At 44.6% G+C, this 12,520-nt stretch overlaps 1 protein-coding gene across 1 annotated transcript in view; it reads right to left on the bottom strand.

Moving 5' to 3' along the window:
* Positions 1 to 12,520, bottom strand: part of LOC126267590 (macrophage mannose receptor 1-like) — a 197,929-nt gene that overhangs the window by 174,236 nt on the left and 11,173 nt on the right. The window contains exon 3 of the mRNA XM_049972891.1: positions 2,576 to 2,753. Within this exon, the coding sequence (XP_049828848.1) occupies positions 2,576 to 2,753 (178 nt within the window). The remainder of the gene's footprint in view (positions 1 to 2,575; positions 2,754 to 12,520) is intronic.

The raw sequence follows: 12,520 nt of genomic DNA, 5'->3' as shown, positions 1-12,520 counted from the left end.
ATTCGTGCGACAGGTTGTGCTGGACATGCTGAATGGTGTTCCCATGTCTGTTCGTCGCCGCATTCGTTTTCCGCACGACGGAGCTATCGCGCGTTTTAGCAGACAAGTAAGGCGACACGTGCATGAACCTATCCCGGCCTTTGGATTGATCGCGGTGGGCGAGTCGCATGGGCTTCACGATCACGCGATCCGGCCCAATCGATTTTTTCCTGCGGGGTTATCTGAAGGACCTTATTTATGAAACACCTGCTACATCGCCGGAGGACCTACTGGGCAGGATTGCTGCAGCAGCAGGATATCTTCGACATACAACAGGTATCTTTGAGAGCGTGCGCCGTTCACAGCACCGTCGATGTCAGCCGTGTCTCGATGCATCTGGACAAAACTTTGAGCTTCTCCTGCAATGGACGTCTATTTGCAGCATGTGGATAAATAACAGCAACGCCATTTAGTAGCCCCCCGATGACCTTTACGGCTCCTGGCTCGTATATGATTATTGATCCTTGCTGTATTCCCGATGCGCCATGTCAGTTTGTAAACTTTTTTTAAATCACCCTGATGGCCACATCGAGATTAATAATCCGCTGTGTAAATATTTGTAGTTAAACTACAAGACTACATAGCTTACAGTTCCTAAGTAAAGCGTTCCAAGACAGGTTTCATAAATTTCAATTCCCGTTTTATTAACTACTTCTGCCAGTATTTATCAACATAGACGGGGGGGGGGGGGGGGCGGGGGATGAGGGGCAAAGGTCGCAGCATACCTCTGAATATCGCGTCGGGCGTCTTTTTGCCCGGCGTAGTGCGTTAACTCGACGTGGCATGGACACAACTAGTCGTTGGAAGTCCGCTGCAGACATACTGGCCACGCTGCCGCTACAGCCGCATATAATCACGAAAGTGTTGTCGGTGCAGGACTTTGTGCACGAACTGATCCCTCGATTATTTCCCATAAATGTTAGATAGCATTCATGTCGGGCGATCTGGGTGGCCAAAGCATTAGCTCTAATTGTTCTGAATGTGCTTCAAACCAATCGCGAACAATTGTGGCTCAGTGACATGGAGCACTGTCATCCGTACAGATTCCATCGTTTGAGAACATGAAGTCCATGAGTGGCTGCAAATGGTTTCCAACCAGCCGAACACAACCATTTCCAGTCAATGATAGGTCCAGTTCGACCAGAGGGCCTAGTCTATTCCTTGTAAACACAACCCACACCATTAGGGAGCCGCCACCAGTTTACAGTGCCTTGCCGCGCGGGATTAGCTGAGCGGTCTAGGGCGGTGCAGTCAGGGACTGTGCGGCTGATCCCGGCAGAGGTTCGAGTCCTCCCTCGGGCGTGGGTGTGTGTGTGTTTGTCCTTAGGATAATTTAGGTTAAGTAGTGTGTAAGCTTAGGGACTGATGACCTTAGCAGTTATGTCCCATAAGTTTTCACACACATTTCTTCACAATGCCTTGTTGACAATTTGGTTTCATGGGGTTTGCGCCACATTCGAATCCCACCATTAGCTCTTACCAACTGAAACTGGGACTAATCTGTTTCTCAGTCGTCTAGGGTCGAACTGGTACGATCACGAGCCCAGGAGACGCGCTACAGGCGATGTCGAGCTGTTAGCAAAGGCACTCGCGTCGGTCGTCTGCTTCCACCGTCCATTAACGCCAAACTTTGGAACATTGTCCTCACAGATATGTTGGTCGTACGTTCTACATTCATCTTTGCGGTTATTTCACGCAGTGTTGCTTGTCTGTGACAACTCTACACAAACGACACTACTCTCTGTCGTTAAGAGGAGGCCTTTGTCCATTGCGTTATCGGTGGTGAGAGGTAATGCCTGTAATTTGGTATTGTCGCCACACTCTCGACATTGTAGATCTCGGAATATTCAATTAATGATCTCCGAAATGGAATGGTCCGTGCATCTAGCTCCAAGTAACATTCTACGTTCAGTGTCTGTTAATTCCCGTCGTACGGCCACGATCACGTCGGACACCTTTTCACTTGAATCACCCGAGTACAAATAATAGCTCCGCCAGTGCACTGCCCTTTTTACACCTTTTGTAGGCGATACTAGCGCCAACTGTATTTGTGCATATCGGTATTCCATGACTTTTGTCTCCTCAGTCTATGGACATTGCATGATATTTCAGCTAAAACAAAATGTCATTTTCAAACTTTACGACAAAATGAAGTTTAAAATACTGTTTGACATTTCTCTGTAAATCGCCCGAGTGTGGCGGGGTCAACGACAAGAAACTATTTCATACAATGTTGCTAGCGTTATCACCAAAGATCCGTCATTCGTCTCCGGTGCCCTTCAATCCCAAGCTCTAGCAGATATTTATCTCCAAAGATAAACTTTATAAAACTGACTACCAGAGAAAAACAAATGTCAGTTGCTATTAACATCCTCAGCATAAGACTCTTACATGACTTTACACATCAAAATAAATTAGAGCAAGAAATTTATATGTCTGCGTTATTTGGAACGATGATATGTAATGGAGGAAGCGCGAGATGTGCTGAAACCTGGCCGCAGACGTAACAAATGAGTAGGTGTCAGTGCGGACTCACAGCGAGGTCCCCTCGACGGTTGGCCCTCTCGCGGTCGGCGAGCGCGACGAGCAGCGGGTCTGAGATGGGCCCGGCCAGCAGGGAGCAGTCCCGCTGCTCCAGCAGCGCCGGCGTCTGGAAGAGCGCGGCCGCGCGCCGCCGGTGCTCGAACTGCTCCCGCGACAGAGTGTTGGGGTTCCTGCGCAGCAGCCAGTGCCGGCCTCACACTCCACCCGCCTCACAGCCCTGCCCTCTTCCGCCACTTACCAGATATTGCTACTCGTTACCTACCACTTCATTTCCATCTTGTGTTAGCTGCACGCACCAGACGAGAATTATCACAGCAGTGGTCGTCAATGTTTTTCACTCGAGAAACAATACTGACACTCTGGGGCGGCGCTTCGGGCCGCACAGGTAACGGTCTTATTACTAAATGCTTACCTACATAAATTAGTATTTTATGACGCCTAATATACCACCTACAGTAAGGGAGCGATAATTTGACAGCTGACAGCCAAGCACCGATCGTTAAAAGTCGGCACCTTTCTAAACATTTCGTGTCGACTGTTCTCTTTTTAACTTTGCTGCCCACCCCACAGCGACGCCAAAGTTGTAATAATGTAGTTGCCTCACGATGTTTTCTTGTGTTTTCTATGTGGGCGGGTGATTACCGGTAGCTGATTAATAACAGTAATTATATTTAAATGCATTATGCAACACGAGAAATAATGACAAATGTTTATTAACTGTTTCAGTACATCGGTAGGAGGCGTCCACGTCAGTGAGTTTTTACTACTGGAAGACAAACAATAAAAAATTCTCCCTCTCAGATCCTCTAATCTCGTAGTTGTAACTCTACTTACTCCTTGAACCCTGACGCAAGCTGTCACTTTTATTCAGCTCACGTCCGAATTCACCAACGTCTGTTAAAACCAAGCACATCTTTACAGTATTACTGTCTCTGTAATTATAATTGTTTGTTACTGACCAGGAAAACTAAACTCGTAAGAACCTTTTAATGTTAGTTGAGGTCTTTGGATTCGGCTGTTTGTTGCTAGAAGCATTTCCTGTTCTTCATACACATAAACTGAGGTTGACTGTTCGCTTTTGCCTGTATATTCGGACCAATCTCGAGAATTAGTGATTTTGATCCGGTTTTGACTACCAGATAGACTGATTCACGAGGAAGATTTGTGTATATAATGTTATAAACATTTCGTTAAATTGGTTTGAAAACGATGTCATTGCCACATAACTGTACAGACATCGCATCTGCAGACAACAGTGCAGCTTCAGCAGAATCTGAGTCGGATCTGGCAGTTTACCGGTAAAGCGCGTGTCTGAAAACCGAAAGCTCGCGGATTATAATCCGGTCGGACCACGGATTTTTCACTGTCTTATAACCTAGCATACATCTCCCAATGAAGTAGAAAATCGCCAGACGCAGAATAAAATTCGGATTCCTTATCAAACAGGAGAGTAGAATCGAAGTTGATGATCTCGTGGTCTGGTGGTAAAGTGTGTGCTTGGTAACGGAAGCGTCGTGGTATGGAATGTTTAAACAATTGATATGAAGGTCATGATAATCAGTTTCTTTTATAATACTGCTGCGCAGGTGTGCCATCCTTACCAGGTAGGGTTGACGAAGTACATCGAAAAAGATCAAAGAAGGCCAGCACGTTTTTTTATCGCGAAATATGGGAGAGAGTGTCACTGAAATGATACATGATTTGGGCTTGACATCATTAAAACAAAGACGTTTTTCGTTGCGACGGAATTTTCTCACGAAATTTCAACCACCAACTTTCTCTTCCGAATGCGAAAATATTTTGTTGACGCCGGCATACATAGGGAGAAACGATCACCATATAAAATAAGGGAAATTAGAGCTCGTAAGGAAAGATATACGTGTTCGTTCTTTCCGCGCGCTATACGAGATTGGAATAACAGAAAATTGTAAAGATGGTTCGATGAACCCTCTGCCAGGCATTTGAATGTGATTTCCAGAGTGTCCACGTAGATGTAGATGTAAATATAGATGAGATCCGCTAGTTGCACGGATATTTGATTTGATTTATTTGAGGCTCATGCTGCCCGCGCGCCACAATTTCGCGTTCACTGATTTAAAGGCTTCTTACATCTGAATCAAATTTTAGCTAATTTCAACAGGCGACACACTCTAGTTTCCAACAAAAACACTCGCTGGAGCAGAGCAATTGGTAAAAATGTGCATCCTGGAGTATTTCGAGATGTATACTGACGGTACCAAAACCACAGCTCAAGGCAGAGTGGGTTCCGCATTCTTATGTCTATGGAGAGGCTGCAAGGAATTGATCCACCTCCCCAGTGAAATACCGGGTGGTTATAATAAAAGTGCAGCAACTCACATAGGTCGTATGGCAGCGAAACTTGGTACACATGGTAATGCGTTAATGTGGAACTGAATTACACTGGAAAAAATTAGTTCTAATTTTAGCCAGCAGCTGAAAATGTGGCGCTGTACACTATTTGTACGACAGTGTGACATAAACACTGTTGTTTGACAAACCATAACATGGGTAATTAGTATGACTATCGAGAATAAAGACTGTACTCCTTCAGGGCGACTGTTTTATCTGAACGGCATTAATTCCAGTGCTGCACTGACAGAGTATCGCCAAATGAAAGGTGTGAGGAGGGGCCCAATTTCATTAAACGGTTTAAAGGAAATCATAATGAAATTCGAAAACACAGGCGACACCTGGAAAAGAAAGGGGTTAATATTGGGGTAAAGCCGATCTACGCCACTTTTGATTTCAAACTGATACGCTAATTAATAAAAATTGACCAATTAAACCACCGCTCCCTTTAGTGTAATATTCTGCTAAATGGTTTTTCATGCAACCCTCACTGCTCCTTGCCCCCAGATGTCATCAAATCTACTGTACTGCTAAATGGTTTCGCCCCATACCTCCTCCCTCCATATTAATCCATTCTTACACTAATTGGTTTATGACCACATGGGGGTTGATTTATAACCCCCGGGGGATAACCCATCCTTCTGAGAAACTGCCCACCCCACACTCTCCACCTCCTCTCCCCCACATATGTAATAGGGATGCCGCTCCTGGGAAACTTTTTTCGTCACCCCTCAACAGGTCAGTTATAAGCCACTTTTCCCACTCTTGGGAAATCCCACCAATCCTCCCATCCTCTCCCCAACTGCACCCTACCATTTCCCTCCCCTCCCCCCCCCCCCCACTTTTGAATTACTGGGAAAAAGACGCAGTCTGTGCTTAGATGCGAAAGTCAAATCAATGTTAGTTACGTTGCAAAAGATATATTGTTTATTTATAAACCTCATTGTACATATTCTTTATTTAATCAATTTGTGAGAGACAAGGTTCCTCCCCTCTCCTCCCTCACTTGTGAACTGGCATAAAAAAGCTGGAGAGAAAGACACTTCCTTCACTTTTGGCAGGAAATGTGTTCAGTTGACAAAATGTTGAGAGAAGAGCTTTATAAGTGTATTTCCTGTAAGTATACAACTGAGGATGTGTCCATAGCCTCCTACATAAAGAATGGAAGAAGTTTATAATGGATGAATGTAGGGAGAATACTTGTCAGCAACTAATGGCGATGCAGTGAGATGTGTTGAGGATGGATTTCGCAGCTCGCACAGGCTATAGCCTGCGCTCCAGCTCTTCGTGTTTTTTGAGATGGCCTCTCAATCCACAGTTCAGAAGATTACTTTGTTCTGTTGCACTACTCCAGACTGAATGAACCAGAGGTGCTTGTCTTGATGCATGGGGCTGGACTTAGGCCACTTAAAATGGGTTTCGTTCCACTGGGAACCAACAGGAACCCTGCGTTCCTCCCTCCCCCCCCCCCCCCCCCCCCCGCCCCCATGAAAATTGGTGGGAGCCAAAAGGAATGCTGAATGCAATAAGGTAATCATGACGTCAGGTATATAAGGCGAATGTGGCAACTTCCCAGGTTCATGTCACAGTCAGTCAGTGGAAGAACCATGAAGCGCCAAAAGCAACCAATATTACCACCAGCCTCGGCCTCACACAAGAAACGTAAAGCTATGTGGTTTAGCTCCATGTCTTTGTTCAACTCCATGCCTTTTGTGTGTGGAATGCATATTGGTCCTACTCTTCTTTGTTCAGTGAGCTCTGATGTCCAGGCCAGCAACAACCACCGCCAGTTCGCCGGGACCTGCAGCGACCTCCGGACCATCAGGACCAGCAGCAGCAGGACCGTCCGATACTGCAGCACACCTGAGCAGCATGCTGAAGCGGGACAATCAGCTGCTATTACTCATCCCGCTCATCGATCTGTGTAATGAAGACATCCATCCAGTCCCTGACTCTCGGAAGAATTGTGCTAGGGACCCTACACCACACATGGTGCAGGTCAATATTGGTCTCTGACACACACATCATCCCAGAACATTCCAGTGTTACTGCAAGGAGAAGTGTTGATGTGGTAGATGAGAAGTTACGATTTATCTCACTGCTCAACTGCTTTTCACATCAACTTACAGCCGGCCGCGGTGGTCTAGCGGTTCAGGCGCTCAGTCCGGAACCGCGCGACTGCTACGGTCGCAGGTTCGAATCCTGCCTCAGGCATGGATGTGTCTGATGTCCTTAGGTTAGTTAGGTTTAAGTTGTTCTAAGTTCTAGGGGACTGATGACCACAGATGTTAAGTCCCGTAGTGCTCAGAGCCATTTGAACCATTTGAACCAACTTACAATTTACAAGTTAGCGGTTCAAAGCGCTTAAATATTGGTATAGAAGCATCAGTGGACAATGACTGGCGTGTTATGTTAGAAATTAAAATTGGATTGAGAGGAGTTAAACTGTGGTTTACAGAGTTGGAATGGAATGAACTGTCGACAGTTTAGAGCACTGCATCAATACGGTGCCAAAAGAGGAAGCTAAAGGAACACCAATCAGTTTGAGATAAATACACGCTGAATTTTGTGAATACAAGAAGGTTTATGTGCTAAAGTCTGTACAGGTGTGAAGATAAAGATGGAACCAGTTGATTTTTTTGATGTAGTGCACCCAATGTATGGCTGTTAAATAAAAATGTCTGCTACCGCAAATCATGTTTATTTTTTTCATACTGCTCTTAATAATGTTATTGCTACCTGTATCTTCACTATAATATCTAGTATATGGCAGCAGCACCAAGCTGCCTGAATCACCTTGTGATCACAGTCAACGTCTTCAGTAATTGTTAAACCAAATGACAGATGGTACTTTCATGGGTATATATACTCTATGAGCATTGCAGCTCTGTTTGTTATATGTATATATATTTATATAAAAACCTATTACCCTCCAAAAACTGACGTAGTCGGTGTCATGACGGGGTGAGTAAAATATCAGGACTGTGTTGTAAGTGACTGGTGCTGTGATGGTGTGGAAGAAGACCAGAAGAAGAATGGGATATTTCTACCTAGTAACACACAGGTGATAACTGTTGCTCAATTCACCTGCAGCAAGACAAATCTTCTCATGTGACGGCTAACACACCTAAATGGAATCTGCTATGACTCGTATGTGTATTTTCAAAAACGCTATTTTGGCCCTAGTACCAGCTCCTGGAAAAGAAACTGCAGGTGTCGATGGTGTAGCGCACATGACATCATAGCCATTAAAAAGGATAATTTGAATTTAAAGCACATTTATCAAGCTCGTGTAGAAACTGATATGTCACTCAATGAATTTGTAAACATATGTGGAGGGAGACTGCTGGAATCACACAAAGTACAGGTTTCTTGTTATTGACAAATCAAGAAATCTGTATAACATTAGGTATAGACGAAACTTCCGGGGGTTTCTTTATGGATAGCTATGAGAAAAAGTTATGAGTTCAAAAATGGTTCAAATGGCTCTAAGCACTGTGGGACTTAACATCTGACGTCATCAGTCCCCTAGACTTAGAACTACTTAAACCTAAATAACCTAAAGACATCACACACGAGGCAAGATTCGAACCTGCGACCATAGCAGAGCGATGTTCTGGACTGAAGCGCCTAGAACCGCTCGGCCAAAGTGGCCGGCTAGGTGAGTTCATTAGTTTACGTCACAACATAGATAAGTCGGCATGTATGTAAGGCATTCATCCCAAGAGACTGGTGTGCACAGACAGAGAGAATGCGTCTGTACATAGATGGAAAATTTGAGCCACTCGAACACATATCGAGACTGAAACTGATCAACGACTTAGATCTAGGGTTGAGGAACTAGAGACATGCAGCCGGATGATTCTGAGAAAGGAGGTAGACGACGTAGCTGTGAAGTTTTATAGAATTTAAACGAATGTACACAACTCAACTGTAAATGTTGATAGAATTGGACGGAATGTGTATAGGGTGCACCTTGCAAAAGAGCCCACTTATTATGCAGGAAGATATCGACTAAATATAAGGACATTGCGGCAAAGAAGGTTGTTCGAGAGAAGTTATGACTGCTAAGGTCAGGACATTTGCATCGAGAGCAGACACAGAGAGAAACGCTTAAACCAGTTACTGAATCTCTCGATGAATCCTTAGAGCAATTACACAATGACGACAGCGTTGCTGATTTCATTAACCGTCACAGTGGTGCTATGATAGACAAAACATTTGGTGTCAGTGGTGAAAGACCGTACATGTTGGGCACCCAGCCTGTAAGTTTAAAAGAAAAAACCATACAGATAGGTGACAGCGAATTTCAGAGAACAACTGGCATAATTAACCTCTTCTAATGAATCCCAGAAAAACAGTAAATTATTCACCCAAAAATATGGTGATATGATGAAATACTGCTGTTGACTGGTGTACATCAGAAAGTGGGAAACTAGTGCAGATTCAGTACGAATTTCGCCGACATTCTCTTCGTGGCCAAATTTTCGGTCACAGTGGAATGTGCCGAAAAAATGGTAATGCCCATCTCTTCCGAAATTTCTCTGATAGTCACACGATGTTCTCGCATTACTATAGTGTTCATTTTGGCAATGACCTGGTCATTATGGCATTTGATGGGCGACTGGAGCGTGGCGCGCTTTCCACCGATGTGCAGTCGTCTTTAAACCAGTTGTACCACTCCTTAACCTGTGTGATGCCTACAGCATCGTCACCGAAAGCCGTTGAATCTTCCGAATACTTTCCACCTGGCTTTCACCCAGTCTGATGCAGTAGCGCTGCTCCAGTAGTTCCGTCATTTCCATTGCAATGAAAAGCCGACACAAGCAGTATACACTACCTCACTCAACTGCTACTTGCCACATTCAAACTCATCAGACGTTCGGAAAAAAAACGTCGTAGATCTTTCTAACAGACCTCATACACTGCGAGCTGTGTGACACGTTACACTATACTGCTGGTAGATCCCATCGTACCGAGGGAAAAACAAACTGCTTGTAGGGGTGAACGCGGTCCCCAAGGATAGATGCATATTTCTGCTTATCCACTGTGCCTTCCAGAATTATGAGGTCACCCAGGGCATTCCACGAAAACATTATTCAGACCATAACGCTCACTCCTCTGGCCTGGACCTTTCCGACGTTTGTTGCAAGGCCGCACACACCAAAGGCGATCTGTCTGTTGGAGCCTAAAACGTGATTCATCTGAAAAGACCAGCTGTCGCCAATCAGTGGATGTCCAGTTGCGATATTTGAGTGCAAATTCCAGCCATTGACAGCAGTGCACAGCAGTCAGCATGGGTGCAGCAGCAGGCACCTCCTGCAGAGGCCCATACGTAGCAATGTTCGCTGAACGGTCGTTGTTAAGACACTGCCGGTAGCTCCTTGGTTCACCTGCACGGTCAGTTGGCCAGCAATTACATTTCTATCCACCAGTAACCATCTCTGCAGGCGACGTTCATCTCTATCATCTATGGCTCCTCGCACACCGTAGTTGCCTAGGGACCGGTTCTGGATAGCGCCATTTTGGCACGCACAGTCTACTATAACCACGGCGGCACACCAACATTTACAAACTTTGCGGTTCGGAAATGTTTCCACCCTTGGCCCGAAACCCAATCAACATGCCCTTTTGGGCGTCAGATAAATCGCTCCCTTTCCGCATTACTACTTTCTGTGCTCCCCCCGACGCGCTTTATGTACCCTCCACTGCTAGTGCTGCCAAGTGCCGTCTCTGAGTGGTTATTGCACGTTGTCGTCGAACATAGGCGGCGGTCACATTGATGTGACTGGAGCTTGTAGTATTTTTATATTAAAACTAACTATGGAATATTTAACTAAATACGTAATCTTTAAGTGCAAAATCCTAGGAAATTCCTGAAACACTGAGAGATGGCTATATGGTCTTCAGGCGTGAACGCCAAAAGTTTTTTATAAAAGAAATCGGTACGTTCACTCCCTAATCACCCACCTGACATTTACGGCACCAATACACATTATTGTCCCTTTACCCGCTATCACAGTGCAGTACCACGCAATATCACATTGTCGGGGCTTGCGTTGTCCTCACATGGTGAAACAAGTTTTATAAGTAGATGTAAGGTGTTTTATTTATTTCTTCCACTATTTTCCGTCACTACTAAACTGGAAGGGAAATTATGATACTTTAAATAAGAGAAAAATGACGGGATATGACGTGAATTAAAAGTTTCCTTTCTTTATTTTTATGCAACCGCATTTTGGCGCAGAGTGCTAAGAGAAACGTTTGTCTGTCAATGGAAGTGCGCTTCATGTGCCCACCTTCCTGCTGTAACACACACTTCCCCCTGTAAATAAGAAACTATCGGCGTGTGGACAGAATATTTAGCTTATCACATAAGGACACTACAACGAGCGAGTCACGAACAGGAGTAACTGCGATTGAGTTGTTGCGTCATACATATTGCAGTGTACAGCTAGCACCCAGTCACTTTATTCTAGGAAATTCCTCTAGTTATTAAAGAAACGTAAGTAACTGTGTCCTGTCCTTTGCGTCTCAAAATAGCAAGACATAGGACTATAAAGACAATGATGCTGCACCACACATTCACAGAAAAGAACTTTGGTGCGTGTTTTCACATTACAACATAGGTTGTACTTCGGAAATCTATAGATAATAATTGTGATATTGACTTCACATCGTGTTATGAGGCTTATAGATTCGTGGAATATCGAGATGTGCACAGAATGATCACTTTTGGTTCTCAGTTGAGGTGAATGATGTTAATGTGTTGTTACTCTTGCATATTTCGTCGAACTCCACGTTCAGGTGAAACACGTACACTCTGCATAGTAACGATCAGATGCAAAGAGTTCATAATTATACGGAATTCGGCGATTCAGAAACTGCCATTAGTGTTCTTCAAAGGCATCATGTGGCCTGTTTTCAAAATACTTAGAACATGTATTTTATCCTGCGGATGAAGCGTGTGCCAGACCGGGACCCTAACCCAGAACCTTAGCTTCTGCAGGCAACTCTTACCTGGTGAGCTATACAGGGTCCGTAAAGCTGTACGGGCGGGTCGTGGCTCGTCCTATGAAGAGTACTGCCCGCTGAAGGTAATGTTCCAGGATGACACCCAGTACGGTACAAAGTTGTAGTCTGGCGTATACGACACACAATATCTGCATATTCAGCATTTTAAAATCGTTAGAAGCCACCTGCACTATGAAATGCGTGATGCTGAAGTCTGACAGTCTCGCAATCATTCACAATAACAAATTTGCAATTAAGTAACAGTCATTTAGGACTTACACGACGCTGTTGAATAACAGCAAAAATTAAGAGGTCAGAGATGCGCGGCGAAAAGGCATATTTCGGCAGCATAGTAAGCGCGAGGTACTAGCGAAAAAAAGGAACATTTAATATGCTTTGTCACTGGAATTCGGAACTGAGTGAATCGCTACGAGAACATTTTTGCTCCTTATAACCATTTCTGTTTCCTCCCACAATATTGACTTTCTTTGGTAGGAAATACTGTGTACAGCCACTGCCGAATTCTCTTTTGAAAATCCACCTGTCCGGTGCT

The sequence above is a fragment of the Schistocerca gregaria genome, chromosome 4, assembly GCF_023897955.1.
Source record: "Schistocerca gregaria isolate iqSchGreg1 chromosome 4, iqSchGreg1.2, whole genome shotgun sequence".
Taxonomy (NCBI): domain Eukaryota; kingdom Metazoa; phylum Arthropoda; class Insecta; order Orthoptera; family Acrididae; genus Schistocerca; species Schistocerca gregaria.
This window is presented reverse-complemented; position numbering and strand designations above follow the sequence as displayed.